The sequence below is a fragment of the Rhynchophorus ferrugineus genome, unplaced genomic scaffold (assembly GCF_030347505.1).
Source record: "Rhynchophorus ferrugineus isolate W39M unplaced genomic scaffold, kcgeb_rfMv2 rfM10, whole genome shotgun sequence".
Classification (NCBI taxonomy): domain Eukaryota; kingdom Metazoa; phylum Arthropoda; class Insecta; order Coleoptera; family Curculionidae; genus Rhynchophorus; species Rhynchophorus ferrugineus.
The window spans coordinates 3,682,944-3,706,045 of record NW_027472589.1 but is presented as its reverse complement, the minus strand read 5'-3'; the positions used below and the strand labels follow the sequence as shown (position 1 = coordinate 3,706,045).

Genomic DNA, 23,102 nt, shown 5'->3' with positions numbered 1-23,102 from the left:
CTTAAAACTTTCGATATTCGTGAAATAACAAAATTAATGAGAAGCTGATATTTTCACACAGGCCTTCAAGACAAACATGGCGCGTGAGAGAGAGAGAGAGAGACGGAGCGAAGGAGAAAGAGAGAAAGATGTTGTACGAGTTCAGGGTTAGGTGATCTCCGAGCCGCAGACTCTTATCGGCGATAGCAAGGTCGCTAGGTGTCAAGTCCGGTCAGTCGCAGAGGCAGGTTCTTTGTTGCGTCCCGTAGGTCGGTGCCTTTCCCGATGCGTCTTCCCCGTGGTTTTCTGGGAACCATCCGACGCTTCTAATGGAGGAACGCGGTGGCGCCTTATACGGGTTCGGTTTTTTTTCGCCCATTTTGAGCCGTCGGAAACGTTCGCCATGGCTGCTACAAGGAAGAAGAGGTTTATTGCCATTGTGCGTCGACTTTGTCGCATACCGAGTACGCGTTACTGATGGTACATGAAGATAAGAACGCAAAAAGTCTCTATGTCCAAAATGAGCGAAGCGGTGGAGATAGAGTTAAATGGTGGAATTATTTAAAAATGCTACCAGCAAAGGTACATCGCGGAAGATATCCTTATATCCGTATTGACGTTGGTATTCGATGGGATAGGTACCTTTTTTGTTATCCTTAGTGGTTCAAGAATATGCCCAGTGGACAATGACATGTAGAAGATCACTCCTGTATAATATATCTGATTCTAAACCTTACTCTAAAGTTTCTACACAGAGGATGGACAAGATAATATGGACAACTGACATAGTCTGTTCAATAAAACAATGAACTCAAAATTAATGATGTCAAAACGTCGCAATTTCAGTTCATTTCGGCTCTAACGACTAAATTCTAATCTAAATAAAATAATGAATAAAATAAACAAACAAATGTTATCAAATATACTTTATTTTAACTTTATAGTAAATGTAATACATCGAATCGAAGGACTTAAAACTACAATTAAGTACACAGTTATAATAGTTTGTGGGTTAGGGTTGTGTTTGGTTATATTTACATTTAACTCTTTTCCATACCACCTATGAATTAGACTTCTAGGCTCGTTTGTAGTTGTATCCCCTGGAATCCTAATCCACCTAATTAACAATTGTATGTCTAAGTAATCTATTTTACTTTCATTAGAGAGCATATTTACCTTTTACGTTTCGTTCGGTGTAGTGTATCCTTGTAAAGTTATTTTGATATCGCTGTATTCTCCTCAGTTTGTTCTGTTACTACTTGTATATATATTTCTCGATAAAACTAGATTTATTACTGCATTCTTCCCAATGCATTTGTCATATCTGTAAAACAGTTAGTATTCTTTCTCTCCTCATAAATTTTAACCAAATGGTCATGCATATTCTGGACAATTACAGGCATATCTATACACATACATCTTTCACACTCTGCGATACAATCTCCTATGGTTATCGTGTGTTAATTATATACTCATCTTTAGTTGTTTCCAACTCTCATCACCTTGTCTTGGAAATTGTTAGCAATGAATCATAATCCCACATTCAGAAAATTTAATTCAAGTGAATAACTAAGCCATAATTTCCGATCTATCTAACATTTGTTCACAATATCATCTTTTGTCAATTTCTTCTTCGATGTGTCTAATTGAATTCATTCTAACCGAAGGTATTATTAATTCCTATTCCTATTTCCAGCATGCTGCACAATTTATCTGCAATGAATTATTAGTAAATGTTATGACCAATAAAAGCTAATCAATTGTTATTCCAACATTTACCTTTTTCCATCAACTATTGTAGCCTTAACACTATTTTTATGGGCATGAGTGGCCCATTGTCCCATTCTGAAACATCCATGTCTCATCTAAATACACAAATTGAAATAATAAGCCTCCCTTGATGTTATTATTGGCTTTTAAAAATATCTGGAAGGTCCAATAGACCTCTTCGAGTGTTATCATTTAAATCCTATATTGCCGAACAGTGTTGACAGTGTTCTACGTCCCTCAAAGACCTGCATATCTCTAAACTTCCTATGGATACTTTTCAGACTAACAGTTTCCTCTGAAATAATTGTATTGAACTATTTATATATTGATGAAACTACTCACTGTTTTTATACTTTTCATATATTTGATCTCTGATAGAACATCAAGCTGATCTTGATTCCTCGCCAGATTCGTATGGGGACAATTTATTTTCGGTGAATCCAAAGTTATATTTTTCATTTTTTGAGATATTTTAGCGATTGTATTCTAATATTCAGTGCAACTACAACATGCTAAAACATATTTTCAATAAAAACCGCAATGCTTACCTCTCTAACGCATTTTACTGGCAAGAAAGATCCCCATTATCTCTTTCTTGCTCGAAGTAGCTGATGAGAGACGCAGTCAGCTCCTGACTCTGACTATTTAATGGCTTTGACATTTTCATTCACGCGTTGCGACAAACAACGTTTGTCGGTTTATGATCTCTGTTTATCATTACTAACTTTTCAAGACATTTGACAACACGGCTGGTAGTAATTTTCTTTAGTAGTAATCTCTTTTTAATTGGGGTAAAATGTGAAGGAACATATAGGTGTATAAAGTGTATAAGCTACTACTACTTTTTATTTAAGGAATTGAAAATAAAGGAATCTTATGATTATTTGTGGTTAAAAGAAAAAAATTGTCTTGGTGAAGCAGCACTTTCTTTTTCTTCAAATGCAGCCGTTTTCGGCGATTTCGTCCTTCAAACGGTCCAGTAATGCTTTGTAATAGTCGCTGTTGATGGTCCTTCCTTTTTCAAGGTAGTCAATGAAAATTATTCCATACGCATCGGAAGACTATCGATTGGACTTCGGAGTGAAATGATGGAGCCATGTTTCATCCATTGTCCCATATCGACGCAAAAACTCGGGTTTATTATGCTTGATCATCTTCACACACTGCTCCGAATCATCAACTCGTCGTTGTTTTTTGTCAGAAGTGAGCTCACGCGGCACCAACTTTGCACAGAGCTTTTTCATACCTAAATATTCGTGAATGATATGATGTGCACGTTCAGTTGATATCTTTAGAGTGTTTTCCATTTCATTCAATTTCAATTTACCGTCCATCAAATTCATTTTGTGGATTTTTTAAATATTCTCGTCGGTAACAACCTCTTTTGGGCATCCCCTGCGTTCGCCGTCTTCGGTGCTCATTTCACCACGTCTAAACTCAGCATACCAATCCTTGATGGTTGATTTTCTTGGGACAGTGTCCGTAAACTCGGCATCAAGCCAAGTTTTTGCTCAACTGTATTTTTTTCCTTCAAAAAGCAATATTTTATCAACACGCGAAATTCCTTTTTATCCATTTTTTTCACAGTAACAAAATGATCCGATAGAAACATATTGATTTAATTCTAGTAGCGCCGTGTATGTGTCAGGTCGGGGACTTTGCAATTGGCCTGTTATAGGCAGAATATTAAACACAGACAGACGGTCATGAGTAGAACTATCAATTCCAAAGGCAATCAGTTCTTGACTCTGACTATTTAATGGCTTTGACATTTTCATACTTTAACATATCAGGCATTGCGGCAAACAACGTTTGTCAGTTTATGATCTCTGTTTATCATTACTAACTTTTCAAGACATTTGACAACACGGCTGATAGTAATTTTCTTTAGTAGTAATCTCTTTTTAACTGGGGTAAAATGAGGAGGAACATATAGGTGTATAAAGTGTACAAGCTACTGCTACTTTTTATTTAACGAATTGAAAATAAAGGAATCTTGTGATCATTTGTGGTTAAAAGAAAAAACATTTAAAAATAAGTACCATATCTAGCAATTACCGCATTATCGAGTGGATGGAGATATGCGCGAATCGTACTACGACGTAATCGCTCTCGACTAGGAAGAAGTGACTGCGTGCCGATGGTCGTACCGACATATGGCCCGTGTAATCGATCGATTCCAAACAAAGAAAGGGGAAAAATCTCCTTTGACAACACGCGTCCAATTATAGATTTCTCGGTAACGGACCCGCGAGGCGCAACAAAGCGTTCTTGGATACCGAGAAGAGGAAAGTGACCTCGTCGAAAAAAATACGGTACCACCCCACCCTCGATCGATTGATTGATTGACCATCGCGTAAAAACAGCAACCGCACAAGAGGATTCTTAGCGTAATGCATATTTCAGTACAAACGTGTCTTCTAAATTTAAGTATTGGATATCTTAATGATTTTTTAGTAAATAAAAGAAGTTGGCTGTGTAAAGGTATGGTATTTTTTATGATCTCTTTCTCTGTGGTAATCATTACATTAAATCATCTTGAAGACCTGAAGATTTGTTACTTTTTTCTACAGAGAAGCAAGAATATCAATTTATACGAGGGTCGCTATTTATATTTCGGGAATAGGAAAAAAAACAAATAGTTAAGCTGCGAATATATTTTTATTGATTTTCAAAGTACTCGCCACGATGATCGATACACTGTTGCATACGCTTAAACCAATTTTAAAAACATTTATTCTATTCCGAATAAGGTATCTTCAAAACGTGATTTTTGAACGCTTCAGTAGCCTCTTCGGGCGATGAAAATCGTTGACTGTACGTAGAAATCAGGGCTGTACGGCGGATGACCCTTCAATTCGATGTTTTGAGTGCTCAAATAGCCTCTTGTTTGAACAATCCGGCGTCTCTTGTTTGTTTTCGTTATTTCACCGAACACTTCTAGCAAAGAAATGGTGGTGTACTAACCAGAATTTACTGTTCTACGATCCTCTACAGGCACTATTGCAATATGACTAGTTTTTCCCGAAGAACCATTTTCTTTGAAATGCTTCGTGCTCAAAGAGCTTTTGTTGGATTTATTTCATCTCGGAACACCCATACAGAATACTGCTGCTTGCTTTCGGGCTCATACAAATATATCCATGATTCGTTACCTGTCACGATTTTATAAACGTCTTTTGAAGCACCGCGATTGAATTTCTTAAGCATTTCTTTGCACCAATCCACACGAGCCTCTTTTTGAGCGATAGTCAAATTGTGTGGGTTCCAACGCGAACATAACTTTCGCACAACCAAGTTTTTGTGTAAAATCGCATATATGCTGGTGGAACTAATGCTTAGAGATACCTCAATCTATGTTAGATTTGCTAGTTGTACCCCACAGTTCAATACCATAGGTCCAAGTATTGACTTATACAGCAAAACAGCAGAAGAAGCAAGCAGAATTGTGGGAACCTTTTTTTCGCATATATGCTGGTGGAACTAATGCTTAGGGATGCCTCAATCTCACAATAGGTGACTTGAGGATCTTCCTTAATCATTTCGCACACAGCATCGATGGTTTCTGGCACAACAGCCGATTTTGGACGACCTTCACAAAAACTCGTCTGACAGCGAACTACGACCACGATTAAATTCACTAAACCAGCGATACACGGTGGTTTTTGATAGAGCTTCATCGCCAAAAGTCAAATTAAGTTGATTGAAGCACTCTTGTTGTGATAATCCACGTCGAAAATCGTAAAAAAATTATCGCATGAAAATGTTCACGATTCAGTTCTATTTTTTGCCGAGAAGAAATTTCAACTAAATATAAAATAAACAAATAGCGTCCGTGCGAGAAAATATTCTGAGTACGTATATCGTCAAAAATGTCTTTACAATGGATGTCAGATGGACTCACATGACAACAGTATTGCCAATTCCCGAAATATAAATAGTGACCCTCGTGTGTACCATTGTTTTATAAAAACAATTAAAGAAGGCTGGCACTATGACAAAAGAAAAAGGTTCGCGCTCAGCTATATTCTTGGACTTAGCATAGGTATGGCATGGAGGGACTCATATATAAACGCGACAAGATGTTACCAAAGCACCATTGAACTCTTAAACTCCTACATATCAGGAAGTATGTTTAAAGTTAAACAAGAAAAACCTTACTCAACAATGAAAGAAACAAAAGTAAGTGTATCGCAAGTGTGTTTTTGGTCACCAATAGTAAATGTTACTATGGCTACATTTGCCTACGACACTGCAGTACTTGCTATTGGAAACAATAACGAAGAAACAACCAAAATACTGCAACACGCAAATAATATAAATAAGTGGACTCAGACATGGAGAATAAGTCAACGAGAGTAAATGAGTGAATATTGTATTCAGCTACAACCAAACTGTTCATATACCAATAAATTTGAATAACACTATTATCATGTACAGTAATAATGCTAAGTACCTTGGTATTAATATTGACGCAAGGCTTTGTTAGAAGCAGTATATCAAAAAGAAAGGAACTCGAATAACATACTACAAAAACAACAAAAAAACTAAAAAACAACAAAAAGTATTCTCTTTATTTGGACGAAAATCTAAATGATTCGTACTCAATAAGTTAATATTAAAACCTACATGGTCAGATGTTGAGGATCAACATGATGAATGAGGATGTCCTGCAAGAAGTAACATCAACATAATACAAATATTTCAGAACAAAGTCCTGAGAAGTATTGTGAACGTACCAAGATACTATAGGAACAGTTACTTACACCGAGACATTCGGATTCCAACTGTCATAGAGGAAATCGGGCGATTCGCAACAAGACTGAGGAAAGACTCCATTCCCATGTTAACAGCAGCGTGCTCACAACAAACTATGTGATCTTTTGTAGTTATATTGTAGGAAAGACTAACCAATGATCAATGAGTCTTCCAAGATAAGTACCTAGCTTTAAGTCACTGTAAAGTCAAATTGTTAGTTAATGGGCAACAATTAGTAATTATATATCAATAAATTAAAATAGCACGAACAAATAATCGTTAAAAAGTAAAAATATCTCAAAATAAACAAATGAAACCAATAGTAACATATAGTGCATATTAGGAAAACAACAATTAATAGAAATGACAGATAATAAACGCGCAATATAAATGAGCTATGAGAAGAAAATAAAAATAAACATAATGAGAAAAATAAAGAATAAAATAATAAGGAAGATAAGAAGGCCAAGATTCAGATGGAAAACCAGAGTAAAGCATGAAGAGAAACGAGAACTGATGAAATAAGAAATAAAACATTAGAAGCAGCTCCATGGACTGTTAGACATTTATTCGTTCATTCATTATGCTTGTAGATTATCTCGTAATCAAGGTCGCATCTCGATTCCTACGATGACTAGATCGCGACACATACAAGACCCCCCTCCCTAGAAAAAGTTCAGTGCCAACATTTGTCCAGTTCCGGCACATCGAATGTTTCCAACTAATCGGGCGTTTACCGAAAAAAATGTTTATGTAAATTTTTCAGCATGCTCTTATGTGTGTGTGTGTACTGTACGATTACGAGCGGGCGAACATCTGGCCGGTTAATTGAAACGACCTCTACGACATATCTATCGGGACGCCACCACATGCATCATCCTTGAAGCATCACGACTCGCACGGTTTCCCACGTACCGGCGGATGGACGACACGTCGCCTCGTATGGGCTCACCATTAATTCATCCGCGTGTGGGACAACCTTTAGCAAAGCGGCCGGACAAATTGACTAGTGTAGGGTCACCGTTATCTCGGCGCAATACTCGAAAAAACCTTGTCAAGAAGGCATTGAATTGGACGAGAGTTTACTCATAGGGATGCATGGCGTGCGCACTGAAATTTTATTTCGCCACGTTGCCAGTTCTTGCAAATTATATGTATATTTCAAGAATATATTGTATGTAGAATATATTTTCTTGGAGCCATAAATTAACCTAAAATATCTCTTTAAATTCAAATTCCAATTTCGACGAGTTTGACACCGTTATTCGTTATACCTCCAACTTTTCTATACCATTTTTGTAGTACGATTTGTCCTTTGCTTCAAAATAGGCCTCAGTTTCGGCGATCACCTCTTCAGGTGAAGGACATAGTAGCTAGGGGCCAGATCTGGAGAATACGGTGGTTGAGGAAGCAATTCGAATCCCAATTCATGGATTTTTGCCATCGTTTTTACTAACTTGTGACACGGTGCATTGTCTTGGTAAAGCAGCACTTTCTTGTTCTTCAAATGCGGCCGTTTTCGGCGATTTCGTCCTTCAAACGGTCCAGTAATGCTATGTAATAGTCGCTGTTGATGGTCCTTCCTTTTTCAAGGTAGCCAATGAAAATTATTCCATGCGCATCGGAAGACTGTCGATTGGATTTCGGAGTGAAATGATGGAGCCATGTTTAATCCATTGTCCCATATCGACGCAAAAACTCGGGTTTATTACGCTTGATCATCTTCAAACACTGTCCCGAATCATCAACTCGTCGTTGTTTTTTGTCAGAAGTGAGCTTGCGCGGCACCAACTTTGCACAGAGCTTTTTCATACCTAAATATTCGTGAATGATATGATGTGCACGTTCACTTGATATCTTTAAAGTGTTTTCCAATTCATTCAATTTCAATTTACCGTCCATCAAATTCATTTTGTGGTTTTTTTAAATATTTTCGTCGGTAACAACCTCTTTTGGGCATCCATTGCGTTCGCTGTCTTCGGTGTTCATTTCACCACGTCTAAACTCAGCATACCAATCCTTGATGGTTGATTTTCTTGGGATAGTGTCCGGAAACTCGGCATCAAGCCAAGTTTTTGCTCAACTGTTTTTTTTCCTTCAAAAAGCGATATTTTATCAACACGCGAAATTCCTTTTTACCCATTTTTTTCACAGTAACAAAAGTTGCTTCACGCAAAATGCTATAATTCTCGAACTAATGATCCGATAGAAACATATTGATTTAATTCTAGTAGCGCCGTCTATGTGTCAGGTCGGGGACTTTGCAATTGACCCGTTATAGGCAGAATATCAAACACAGACAGACGGTCATGATTAGAACTAAGTAATGGATCTAAAGAAGCAGATTGCTACATATGATGAACAGAACATGAAATACCAATGCGGATTAAACAATTCCAATGACCCAAATACGTTATTGGTTGTTTTACGACCACACACAGCACGACAAGCCGCTCTTTCTCTCGCCGCGCGCCGAAGTCGCGAGAGATTGGTCTCTGCGCCCCGACCTAGACCATCCGAACATTAAATGGCGCCAACGATGTGAACGCAGCCTTAGGCAGGGTGAACGCACTGCCAGTTGCGATCCCCGCCGGCCCATAGTTCCCCCCACCGCCCCTCCCCCAGCTCGAGAGACCATCCACTCGATGAGCGTTCTTTTTCTTTCCTCGCCTCGGTCCGTTCCCGTTTGAAGTTGTCTTTTTCTGGAGTGGACGCGCAAAGAATCGGCCAGAAAGGACACCAGATGCGGAACATCGTCGTTGGAAGAACGCGAGCGCCACCGATGACGCCGTTGGAATTTCTTTGATACGTTGAGGTCTCGATAAGCTTCGCTGTCGCCGTTAAGGTCGTTCTAATTCACGCAGTACCAGTTCGATTCGGTTCTGTGAGGGGATGAAGTCGGTTCTGTGAGGGGATGAAGTCGAAACGTCGAAGGATGATCGGTATAAAGTCAGACCGGGAATTTTTCAGCTTATTTGTTATCACATCCTTAATTCTTTGAGTTCTAATGTAACATATTATAGAATAATAGAAAAGGTATAATCCAAATGATCTATAAAAACCAAAACTGTACAGATGCTTTTTGTCTTTGGCATTTCAGGCAAATTATAATAATTCGAAGATATTATGTAGAAAGTACCGATATAGAAAAACAATATATAAACCTTCCAAAATAACAATGAACTTATAAGTACATCTAATTCATATATTATCGACAGACAAACTACAGTTAATTATACAGCTACAATAGTTTGTAGGTTAGGGTTATTTTATTAATTCGTTTCCGCACCACATATGAAGCAGAGTTCTATGAGCGTTTTATATGTAATGGTGTCCTCTAGAGGCCTAATCCATTTAATTTAATTAATTTAATTATTGTTAATTAATTGTAATTGTCTATGTTATTGATATATATATATATATATATATATATATATATATATATATATATATATATATATATATATATGTTATAGATTGTTATTGTGGAAAAAAATGGATAAAAAGTAATTTCGCGTGTTGATAAAATATTGCTTTTTGAAGGGAAAAAATACAGTTGAAGCAAAAACTTGGCTTGATGCCGAATTTCCGGACACTGCGCCAGGAAAATCAACCACCAAGGATTGGTATGCTAAGTTTAGACGTGGTGAAATGAGCACCGAAGACGGTGGACGCCCAAAAGAGGTTGTTACCGACGAAAACATTTAAAAAAAAACCCACAAAATGATTTTGAATGACCGTAAATTGAAATTGAATGAAATAGCGGACACTTTAGAGATATCAACTGACCGTGTACATAATATCATTCACGAATATTTGGTTATGAGAAAGCTCTGCGCAAAGTGCAAAAACAACGATGAGTTGATGATTCGGAGCAGTGTTTGAAGATGATCAAGCTTAATAAACCCGAGTATTTGCGTCGATATGTGACAATGGATGAAACATGGCTCCATCATTTCACTCCGAAGTCCAATCGACAGTCATCCGAGTGGACTGCACACGATGAACCAGCTCCAAAGCGTGGGAAAACACAACAGTCGACTGGCACGGTTATGTCGTCTGTATTTTGGGATGCGCATAGAATAATTTTCATTGACTACCTTGCAAAATGAAGGACCATCAACAAGCGATTATTACATACCGTTATTGGACCGTTTGAACGACGAAATAGCCGAAAAACGGCCGTATTTGAAGAAAAAGAAAGTGCTGCTTCACCAAGACAATGCACCGTGTCACAAGTCAGTGAAAACGATGGCAAAAATCCATGAATTGGGCTTCGAATTGCTTCCTCATCCACCGTATTCTCGAGATCTGGCCCCCAGCGACTATTCCCTGTTCTCAGATCTCAAAAGAATGCTCGCTGGGAAGAAATTTTTACGTTTAGTTCTTGTGTCCTTAGTTGTTATGTTTTCATCTCACGTTTCGTCGTGAAGTCATTTTGATTTGAGTTAATTCTCCTTATTTTCTTCTGTTACTGCCTGTGTTTATTACCAATTATGTAATGTAATAATGTCTGTTCGATTGTCTCAAAATAGTGTAATTCTCTAAACATGCATAAGTACAACAATTTATAAATATTACTTTTGATATATTTTTCTGCAAGTTATGTAATTGGAAGAGTTTATACTTCAAAACCTATTTTATTTCACACACTGACGGTTTAAATCTACCCTAACTTAAACCAAACCTCTATATCCTGACGTCTCAATCATCTCACCTTTCAATTAATATAAACATACCCTCTTGTTCCTTAGAACATCTCGTTCAAACTCTCAAAAAACTTCCAGATAGCTTAGTAATTGATGAATCGACTATTTCCATATGTTTAAAGGTGAGGAAATTAAAGGATAGGAAAGATCCAAAATGAAGATACCGCATTAATTCCATTTCGAGCGATTTCAACATCGTGTTTATTGCTTCGTAAGCAAGAAAAAACAGTTTTCTGTGGTGCATTGTGACTGGTAATGAAAAATGGATCTAACACCAGACCCCCCAAGCATAAAAAGCCATGGGTCAGTCCAACAGACACCTTCACATCGACACCGAAGCTTTGTAGCGTTGTCAATGTTGAAATAGTCGTCAAAAAGCTGTGATATTACCTTCCGTTAATCTATGCATTATTCTAGCTTTAGACATTACTTAAAATTAATCTCGGTATACTAAAACCAGCCTGAAATAAATATGGCGACAATTTCTACGTTTATTTAAACGAGAAATGCAAAACGTCGAGATATCCATGGAAATTACGTCAGTTAATTTCATCGAGCAAAGAAAATGAATATTTCAACGATCCTCACTGCAGCCGACTTCGTACAGTTACTCGGAATATTTTCGTTTCGAAAAAGAAACATACTTATTCGTACTCGTATTCTATCTCTATCTGGGATCCGAAAATGGTAAGGACCAGTTTCTCAGTGAGCGAGAGGGCACCCAGCGCCGCGTGCATATTACAAACCGGTCGACAGAATCTCTCTCGCATATAGGGCGCAGAATTTCGACCGAGCCGAAGACGTGTCTTGTTCCTCTTTTCGTTCGTTTACTTTTTCGTCTCGATTGAGCGCGTTTTACATTTTTTTGGTCGCTGGTGTCCCATTTCGGTGCTGGCCGAGGACGAGCAAGGTCGAACAGGACTGGTAAAGAAACGGTAACGGGATTCCACGATGATGGAGGAAGTTAAGTTGTCCCTCGTCTTCTTCTTGGTTATTAAAAGAAAATAGTTGTGTTCTCCTATAAATTCTATAACCGAAATATATACGAACGTAGGAACGCCTGGCAAGTGCACTAAAAATTTGATTTCGCCACGTTGCCGGTTCTTGCAAATTATATGTATATTTCAAGAATTTAATATATATAGGATGTAGTCTCTTTGTTTCTTTATGAATAGTCTACAATATTCCTTTAAACTCAGGTCAGGGATTTGTTAAGTTATTGTTATAAATATCATCTTCTATATAATGTAGTAAAAGTAATACCAAACTTATAACATATTTAATTTTAAAATTATTTTTATTATAGAAAGAAAAAAGAAAATAAAATAATAGCTATGATAACAAATATAATTTATTTTGCAATATGCATTCCATCACAAAATAATATTAAAAACTTTAAAAAAGAAATCCGACCAGGAATGATGTTTTGATACTCCTCAAGCCACTATTCCACTCCGCCGATGCTGTTTTACCACCTTTTGTGTATGCTATGTCACTCCCACTGAAATATAACTTAGAAGACTTGGCGTGTTGGAAGCATTGTTCTCAACAGACAGCAACAAGACGTAACTTATTGAATGGCGTTCATATTACCTTGTCTATCCCCCGTAACTAGCAATAACAAACACATATGGCAAAGTAATTAATTTAATTTATGAAACTTTTGGTTAACATAGTTTTTTTTTTAATAAATAAGAGATGTCTTCTTCCCATATGACAAACAAATCTAGATGTGCTACAATTTTTACTAAGATATTCAATATCGTCTTTCCACGTTCCAAAATCTTCAATCGATTCCAGTTTCAATACGTCTTGTTCAATTTTGTCTCTGACACAAAGCACCTTTACCTTTATTTTCCGAATTATAATGCATTTACTGTAGAATTGATTCCAATTTGGAAAATTTTTAAAAAATAATAGAATCGGTACTCACCTTGATCAAATTTTCCCAAATGTCCGTTTGGTGGTTTGACAATATTCATAACTAACCCTTACTACCTACTATTCAGTAGTATAATATAAACTATAAAAGAACAACTAACACTATAATACTAAACTATATATGTAAAATAAGTGCATTAACACAATACCAACAGTATATCTAAATGGTGTAATATAACGATAAAATGAAAATAACACAATAAAAAAATAAGATATAAATAATAGCTTAATATCCGATATAGACAAAGCAGTAATACTAGAAATTTCACGAGTTTCAGTGCCAAAACAAGAATAGCGGCAACATCGCACTATGACGCGAAAACTGCCGAAGTTAACCGAGTACCGAAAGGCGTCACTGAAAGTAGCTACTACTGATTTAACTACATCTCGTTTTCTGCATTTGTATTTAATACGTTCTAATATATAATTCTATATATATTGAATATGAACTGATAAGTACTTAAGAATAACATTTGTTAGATTAACTTAGTTACCTTCTTTCTTGATTCTTTAACGAGTTCCATTTATTATTTTTTTTAGTATCAGAATCCGATATATAAGGTTAAGGTTGTCGTCTCTACATTCTTAATTATTATAACTTACATATTATGAAATAATTGTTATCAGAGTTTAACTAATTCTAATTATTTTTAATTATTCTTTGGTTCATAGCTAATTGAAATTTTGAAGTTCTTCGTAGTATGTATTATTAATTTTTTTTTCATTTTTAATTTATTAGTCTAAAATCTCCTAGCCTAAAATTTAATTTAATATCGATGCCGTCTTGGTGACGCAATGGTAAGGGCGATGCGACGGTCCTCCTACTGTTGCGATAGCCGTGGATTCGAATCCTGCTGGGACATGGTCGTAAATGTATGTTTGTGATTGTCCTAGACAAGAGTGTAAAATCCGACAAGGAAAATGATCCCAGTCACACCAGTAACCAGGCTGTGTAAGACCGGATGTCTTCTGGGATGATTTCTAAAGTTGGTCACTCGTCAGTGAGTAGGCTTAATGCTGAGGACCGTGGTTCGGAGCCCACGTTAAACTTAGGTCCAGTCCAGATAAACCCCTAGTTGGTAAAAGGAGACTTTAAAATATATATAAAAAAATTAATATCGATGATTATTGAATTATTTATTTTTCTGAATTCTTTCTTCTGTTCAAAGACGTCCCCCATTGAATACTAAACTGAGGGGATATACTGAATGGGATTTTTTGAGTTTACGAGCTTGATGGAAGCGGCGGAGCTAAATCAGGCGATTAGGGCAGTTGCGGAATAATGTGGGTTGAATTTTTAGTTTCAAAGAGCAGAAAAAACATGTACTGTGAGAATATCTTCTCGAAAACGGCACGTAAAACTTCATTAATAGTTTTTGTTAACAGTTTGATCTGGTGGAAAGATTTTGTTCATCCGTTTTTTTAAAGTAATACTAAGAAGCCAACTTTTTTTTTCAGATGACCATTCGGATTATGGCAGTACCGTTAGCGGAAGTACGGGAAAATCGCCGGGACCCATATTTCCAAACCCCACATTCACATACCCATGTCAACCCCCACCCGGCGCGGTCCTCACCCATAAGGTGGCGGTCTACTACCACCATCAGCTCAGCCTGCAGGAAGATCAGGGCATCGACATGACACAGGTTAGCCCGACCACAGCGTCCTCCTTCATCTCTGCTTCACGACGCGTCTTTTTACAGTCTCCAGGTCGAGATAGTCCAGGTTCTTCCAGCGGTAGCGCCGGATCCGGTTCCAGGCACAGTACCGCCTCGTTGGATAGCGGCCGGGCGTCATACCATCCAATGAGCACGGCCGGCAGGAGTACCATAGGTTCTTCGAACAGTCCCAGATGCTCGTTGAGTTCTTGTTCCATCGGTTCCGACCAATGCCGAATAGAACGGATGATTCATCAAGGAGTACCAGTGAGTAGTACCATTTTTTAGTTCGGTTCTACAGGGAATGGACAAAATAATATGACTTATATGCAATAATTATTTATTAATAAGGTAAAAAAAAACTATAAGTCTTCGTAGTGTTTGAAATTTTCAGCGGAATGTTCCAACGGATAAAGTACCCGCCAATTGTTTTAATTATGTTGAGGCCTGGCGATTGTGCCGACCAGGAATGATGTTTTGGTACTCCTCAAGCCACTATTCCTCTCCGCCAATGCTGTTTTACCAGCTTTTGTGTATGCTATATCACTCCCATTGAAATATAACTTAGAAGACTTGGCATGTTAGAAGCATTGTTCTCAACAGGCAGCAACAAGACGTAACTTATTGAATGGCTTTCATATTACCTGATCTATCCCCTGTAACTAGCAATAACAAACACATATGGCAAAGTAATTAATTTAATTTATGAAACTTTTGGTTAACATAGTTTTTTTTAATAAATAAGAGATGACTTCTTCTTGATTACAAATCTTGATGTTGGTCCAAAGATACCGTAGTAATTTAGATGTTTCTTACTTATAATTTACTCAATTTTTTCTTTCATGTAAAAGCTTTACTCATTCCCTTGTCCCCCACATAAAAAATGTTGCTGTTAAAAAATAATAGTTGATAGCAATGTAATGTTGATAGTTCAAATATGATGGATGTTGATATTGATGGAAAATATTTTCTCATTAAAAGTATTTTTAAAGTAAAGAAATGACCAGAAAACATGCAAGCGCCGAATAAATTCGAACCCTTAATATTGTGCATCGTTAAAACTCATAAACACACTGCATCATACCCTCACTTTTGCTCATTCAATGACTCCTTCGCGATGGTATCTTCTTGGAACTTCTCGCTTGCCTCGGTGTATCTTAAAACTGTTTCGCAATCTTTGCAGAAAAAAAAACAGATCCCTCAAAACTAATTCCCACTCGGGGCTTAACGTTGTCGTTGTCTTTTTAGGATCAAGATATAATCCATTCCTGGTTGGTCGACCTGCAGTTCGAGGAATACTTCCCCTTGTTCGTAACGGCGGGCTACGACCTGCCCACCATCGGGAGGATGACGCCAGAGGACCTCACCGCCATCGGGATCAAGAAGCCTAATCATCGGAAGAAGCTGAAAGCGGAGATCGCCCAACTGAACCTGCCGGATAACTTGCCGGAATTCATTCCGGTAAGTACCTCCACCTAGGGATGTCGACCGCGAATACTATCGATATATCACCCCAACCCTAATATTTTCCCGCAAAATTCTTTTGAATTATATCAAAACGAGAATGCAGGAAATATGTTCACACTATTATTAAAGAGCGTGACGTGTTAGATAACCATATGAGAGAATGTTTTTAAAAATGGAATAAAACTCTAGATTTTAGTATCGAACTTTTTCCTTTTCGCCAAAGAAAATGATGAAGGGGCGAAATCTCCAAAGAAAAGTTCGATACTCTCCTTTGAAACTATCTATATTTTTTTAATATCGGAAAAAATCGTCGAAAAATATCTTTCGTCATCCCTACCGCCACCACCACGAACGCTGGTACCGCAACGTCCCGTAACACTCTTGAATTTCGCAGGGCTCTCTGGAAGAATGGTTGAACCTTCTCCGCCTGGACGAGTACTACAACGCCTTCATCGACCAGGGGTACAAGACCATCGACAACGTGACCCAGCTCACCTGGGAGGACCTGGAGGAGTTCGGTATCGTGAAGCTGGGCCATCAGAAGAAGATCATGCTGGCCATCAAGCGGATCAAGGACATCAAGGCCGGCAAGAGGATCAACGCCGACTCCAACCGGATCTACTCCACACAAGTGAGTGTCCGGGCGACGTGATTCGCTCCTCCCGTCGTTTTAGACGAGACGTGATAACCTTCGATGGTTTCCCCAAAGTGGGGGGTTTTAAGTTCGAGGCCGAAGAAAAAACATCTCGCTCGCGCTTAAAGCCTCCCCAATAACTTTCTCTGTTTACCTCTCTCTCTCTCTCTTTCTCTTTTATTTCATTTTTTTTGTTTACTTCGAGCATGTTTTGGTTCAGTTCATGTTTAGAGAGCCTTAGATGACTGTTATGTCCTTTAGCATAGATGTTTCACATCGATCAAAACATGTTCGGAGTAAAATCCCACCCCCTCACCACCCCTCCTCCCCGTTTAGTCGGTTTAACCTTGAGTGAGGTGACGAAAAAATCCCTAAAGAGGAAAAAAGAAACGGAACGATGTGGAACGTCGAATCGATTATCTATAATCGATAATAATTATAAGCGCCATTGCGTTTTACTCGTTTCCCCTGTTCGTTCTTTTTTTTTTGCCGAAAGGAACCAGTTGTGCCAACATCTTTTTCTGCCAGTACTACTCGCTTGTCTTTGAGACTTACTTAACCGCCATATCTCCCCCCGCTCAGCCCCTGCTTCAACTAACATAACGATTAACTCATCCCTACGCCCACTTTGGGGGTAATGCGAATATTAAATTAGTGAAGAAGCAATCCATATACTTACATTTTTTGAATTCTGTGCTAATAGAATAATTTTGAAAACATGTATAAGATAAATTTCAACTTTAGAATTGAATAATGCTCCAGAATAATAAATTAAAAATAAAAGTAAATAATAATAATCATTATAATAGTTGGTTGTAACGTAAATACAAATTAACTAACATATAACTCAATAATTTATCATTTTATGTCGTTTCACATCAGTATGAATGTAGACCAAACTTTAAACAACAAAATAGAATAGAAAAACCGTGGATTGCTTTTTCACACACCCAATAATACCAGTAGATGTCGAGGGTCCTTCTCAGTTTTGGATAGAGTCTAACACCATGTAGTTCTTCGGTATTGCCAACTTATTAATGATGCTGGGAATGACGTAGGTTCAGTGCTTACACAGGTTTTAAAGACACTTTTGGACAATATCTGTTCTGGAACAGTATTTATTGTTGATGATTTTCAAGTCTGGAGTAGATAAATGGTGAATATTAACGGGTTTCTTCCAGAATTTTTTTCCAGTTTTAATACTATTAGTACCTTCGTTATTCTATCTTCATAACTTTGGTTACTATGAACAAACCAGTAAAGCAATTGTTTTACCGTCCTCAAAACTGTAAGAAATAATAGGGTACATTCAGTCCAGCATTCCTTTATTTTTTATGTCTTTTTTGGAACAAATATTTGTCTTTGTGTACAAAATAAGCTTCAGCTTTGGCTTTCACTTCTTCGTTTGAGCCAAACAATTATTCTGAAGCCTGCAAAGAGTCAGTAGTTACTGAGAACCATATCTGGAATATAGGGTGGATAGTAAAGTAGTTGACCATAGTTTTCATCGATTTGTGACAGTAAGGTGAGGTTTAAGAGATTTTTTTCTTATTCCTTCAATGAATCGATCTAAGGACGTCATGTAATACTCACTAAGAATGGTTTTGCCATTCTCAAGGTAATCAGTGATGTTCCAGGAAACATTTGAGCTTTTGGTGAGGACTTATGATGTTCCTCCATTACCACATGCAATTGGAGTAAAAGAATGCGTTGTTGTCAAAAGTTGTTTCATCATAATCATCGTTATGTGCAGAGTTCCAACAGAGAACACGGTTTTATTAGATTAATCTTTGGATAACCATAATACAAGACGTTTCAAGCAATCTTCATGTATTTTATATGGTCTGGTTGGTTACCATCTCGTGATATGTCATTTCATATCAGCTCTTAGCCACGTCATGGTTAATAGCCAGTTCTTCAGCGATGTTCACCTCCCAGCATCAGTAATAACACGAGACCGAGAGGGATCTTTGTACTTTGGCGTCATGGCGGTAAGTTTCGGGGCTTCGATCGAGCATTAGTCGCTTCCCCGTGAAAGATGTTGACAGAACCGATTCCTACCTCGACCTCGACCCGATTGCTTATGCTGCATGTTTATATGTACGTAAGGACGTGGTGGTACACGCGCCCATGGACCTCCCCTCGCCCGGAATACCCCAGGTTCACAGTACCTTCAGGTCGTTCCACCAGCCCTGGGAGATCGACCAGACGAGACAGATGACCACGTCGCTGGGCCCTAACGAGCCCCCGTATACCCAATCGCTGTACTGTCCCGATATTGTTCCCATCAAGGTATTACCGCATGCTTTTTCTTACTGTTGATGCGTAGATATTATACATAGTTAAACTTTTTTTTTAATCCGCATAATAAAACTAACTTTTTCTATACTATATTGTAAATATTGGCCTTTGATTTTAATGCTTCTACTGATATTCGATGCAGTTACGCGGACTGTTAATACATGACGAGTTGGACCGAAGGGTACATTAAAGTTCACCCTGTCTGGTACTCTTAAATATTGTCGAGCTCCTGCAAACATTTTAGATAATATTTTTTAAGTTAATATTATGTTTACATTGTTCTTCAATTAGTTTTTATAATTATTTGTTACTTAATAGAGAAAATTAACAGCAGACGAAATATGTACGTCAAATAATATGAAAACAGAACTTGTTTGAAGATTACACTCAAAGAAAGAACGAAAATGGCATTTTGTCGAAAAAATTGTATACGTTTATTCTTATTTGAATGAAATTTCTGATATTACAGATATTTTAAAAGATTAACGAAAGGTTGAACATATCTGAAGGAGATATCATTCAGATATTAAGGAAATTTTTCGAATAGTGTAAATGTAAGATGTATGTAAGTTAATAGAAAGTGTGTGAAATGAATTTGATTGTTTTTCTTATATTTCTTTTTGTTTAAGAGAATTGTAATAAATGGAATAATATAAACAAAGAACAACTAACCTAAATAAGACAATTATTTATTTATTAAGACAATAACTCAATCTTTCAATATCTATAATATCAGAGATTTCCTTTACTTAGTTACTATAATCTTCGAACAAGTTCTATTTTCAAATCGTGACATAAATATCCCTTTGTTACATATCAATCTACAATATAAATCTGACGTATTTTCGTATTGTCTGCTGCTATTTTTTTTTTGCTAAGTAACAAATAATCATAAAGTTATTGAAGGACAATGCGAACATAACAACAACCTAAAAAATATTACCTGGTCCAAAAATGTCCATCAAACATCAAAATGTTCAGGCAGGAATTCTGAAATATCTGAGCATGCTCAGTGCACAAAAGAGTACAGGACAGGGTGAACCTTAAGGCAAGCTGGTGGACTAACGGCGGTTGATTGTTCTTCCAGATCCGTACGGGACGCGGTAAATCGCTCGAGTCCTTGGAGGATCCCACGGAGAGGACGCACCATACGTTCTCGGCGGACAACACGCAGACCTTCTACTACCAGCAGCCGGCGGGCTGGCGGGTGCGGTCCTACGACGACGGCGACATCACTCCCACCAACGAGACCGCGCTGCTCTACGAGGGCGGCGGCACCCTGCCCCGTCCCCGCGGCATCATCCGGCCCCGTCCCATCGCCAAGATCCCCGCGAAGGCGCGCGAGACCTTCCCCGACTTCGAAAAGCCGCAGTTCCAACCGGAAAAGTACGGTAACCCGCAGTACAAGACGCTGCCCGGCGCATACGTGCAGTACGGCAGCCCGATGATGGGCAAAAAGATACCTCCCAACCCGCCGAAACGGCGCGACAGCGAATGTGCCGAGGAGACCACCACGGTGGAGGTCCACCACGTCCAGACGTCGAGCCCACTACCGCTGCCCGCCTATCCCAGCTCCGACAGCCTGAGCATATCGCTGGACAGCGGCGGGGACCTACCCCTGCCGCCTCCCCCCGCCCCCGGCACTCCGCCCGGCAAGATGAACTCGTCGCAGAGCTGGGGCGCGGAGGAGCAAGAACTGATCAAGACGTTGGCGCTCCAGCACCGAAACGGATCTGATGCCAGTTTCAAGGTACTGTTCCGATGAATCTGTACGAGAATTATCGATATACACGTCAAATTTTTTATGTCTAGTCGAGTTCGAGCACAGAATCCGACTCGTTGCCATTCGCCAACGAGAACGCCGGTACGATCCGTACCCGGGCTGGAACCGCCGGACGCCAGGCCGAGTTCTCTTCGCCGAAGTCCCGCCCCGGGCTCCCCCCACATCCGTCCCCATCGCCGAACCCTAGCAGGGCTTCGAGTGCGGCTACTCGCAACAGGTAAGACACCGGTCCTGAGGCGAGAAGACAAAAGCACGCTGAGGTTTTTCGCTTTGATTCTCAAGCACTTTTTGCACACAATACTATTAGCAGCTTCGTTATTCCATGTTTGTAGCTAGTGGTTATTAGAAACAGACTGAGGCTATTGTTTTACCGTCTTCAAATTTATGAGAGGGGGTTAATGAAGGATAATAATCATGGGCTTAACTGATAGGGCACAACTTCAGACAACGTTCAACTTTATTCATCAAGAATTAAAAAATAAGACATATTTTTTACATCTTCCAAAATTATAAATACTACTATTAGTACTCAATATATGTATGGTAGAATACTATGGTATAATGAACTTTGGCAGACATTTGAACCATATATTCCATTTCAATATCGACCCGTCCTTCCTGAAAACCCTCAGGAGGAAGCCGTTTAGAAACTATTCAAGTCAGTTGCTACTGCAACATGTAACACCCTCGCAAGCATCATATCATCAAGCAAATGTTTTTTCCTGTATTTAATTATTTTTTAACTTTTGTAACACAAAAAATATTTACAGCCCTAGGGTCCAACTTGCTGGCAAATCCCCCATTACAATGGTGACGATTCCTTCTTTTAAGATCACCATTACTAGCTCGTTATTGCTATAACAGTAGATAACAGTCATAACCATAAAAAGCAACCGCAGCGTGTCTTTATTTTGTTTTCTTTTTTTTCTCTCTCTAAGCAGCAGACCGACAGCATTAACCAGACCCCCTCGATTTTCAGATCGGAATCGGTCGATGTACTGAACGACATCGGCAACATGCTGGCCAACCTGACCGACGAGCTGGACGCCATGTTGGAAGAGGAGAAGCGACAGCAATAGAAGACTGAGCCAAAAATCAGACCGGGCGTCCACGTACCGTTCGCGGCGACAGTCGAGGATGGCGGCTGGCGTTCCCCCCCGTCCCTTAGACAGAGCTAGCTGTGGAGGGCGCCGATATATTTTTGTACAGATGATGTAAATTTGTAGAGCGACGCGTTTACAACATCGCAGGCGGCCGCGAAATCCGATTCTTCCTCGAGCGACGCGCACCTTTTGTACATAGATTTGGGAGAAAGAAAGAATAAACGGTACGACGGCGAGAGAAGACAATGTACAGAGAGACTCTTTTTTTAGTATACGTTTTAGAGATGGTCGAGCAGACGCTTAGAGCGAGCTAGTTGGTGTTTTTACTACGTTTACACCGATTATATATATATACATAAATATACATAACGTAAAATATTTTTTATTTTAAAGGCTAGTCGGTAAGTCTCGTTTGTTTTTATCTTGATTTCAATCGGAAACGCCAAGAAGACTTCCGGGGTGAGGGAGGGGTTCCCGCTGCCATAAACTGAACCTAGTGGCCACCCTCTCTGGACCTGGGGATCGATCCGATTATCGTAACAATTCCGTTTGTACTCGTCTCTCCCCCTCCCTCCTTTCGGTCCTCGGGTTCCGGAGCCGAACGAAAGAGAAGAAAAAGAAGACGAAGACGTCGTACTACTTAATATTTTATATTCGCAATTATGTATAATCTGCATCTTCCTATAATTATAGCTGTTATATTCAGGATTTTCAATCGATTTCAGTTTATTATTTCTAATTATATTGATTAATTGTTACACTATAGATTTAAATAAATAAAGTAAAGTGCATTTAGCTGGCGTTTGGATGGTCTCTGTGTTTTACTCTCTTCCACCTTGCACCTTTTTGTTTCAGGAATGCCCAGGAGAATGTTGAAGGTGCTACGAAGAAAACTCATCTAGATGTAACAAAAAAACTGTCTCTCCTTAAAACAACAATTTAGAACATGCACACACGCCTTGGACTTCGTTCTTGTACCTTTCCTTTTGCCATTTGTAT

General features: G+C 38.6%; 1 protein-coding gene across 10 annotated transcripts in view; it reads left to right on the top strand.

Annotated features, from left to right (window-relative positions):
* The window catches only part of ckn (CRK like proto-oncogene, adaptor protein), a 295,091-nt gene extending 272,193 nt beyond the window's left edge, over positions 1 to 22,898 (top strand). For 8 of the 10 annotated variants that reach the window (XM_076415883.1, XM_076415880.1, XM_076415879.1 and 5 more), the window contains 8 exons: positions 14,616 to 14,803; positions 14,861 to 15,082; positions 16,064 to 16,276; positions 16,677 to 16,913; positions 19,026 to 19,208; positions 20,305 to 20,967; positions 21,030 to 21,217; positions 21,980 to 22,898. In XM_076415883.1, coding sequence (XP_076271998.1) covers positions 14,616 to 14,803; positions 14,861 to 15,082; positions 16,064 to 16,276; positions 16,677 to 16,913; positions 19,026 to 19,208; positions 20,305 to 20,967; positions 21,030 to 21,217; positions 21,980 to 22,079 — 1,994 coding nt within the window. In that variant the 3' untranslated portion in view covers positions 22,080 to 22,898. The remainder of the gene's footprint in view (positions 1 to 14,615; positions 14,804 to 14,860; positions 15,083 to 16,063; positions 16,277 to 16,676; positions 16,914 to 19,025; positions 19,209 to 20,304; positions 20,968 to 21,029; positions 21,218 to 21,979) is intronic. The other 2 variants (XM_076415884.1, XM_076415877.1) reach the window with 1 other exon arrangement.
* The last annotated feature ends 204 nt before the right edge of the window (positions 22,899 to 23,102 follow it).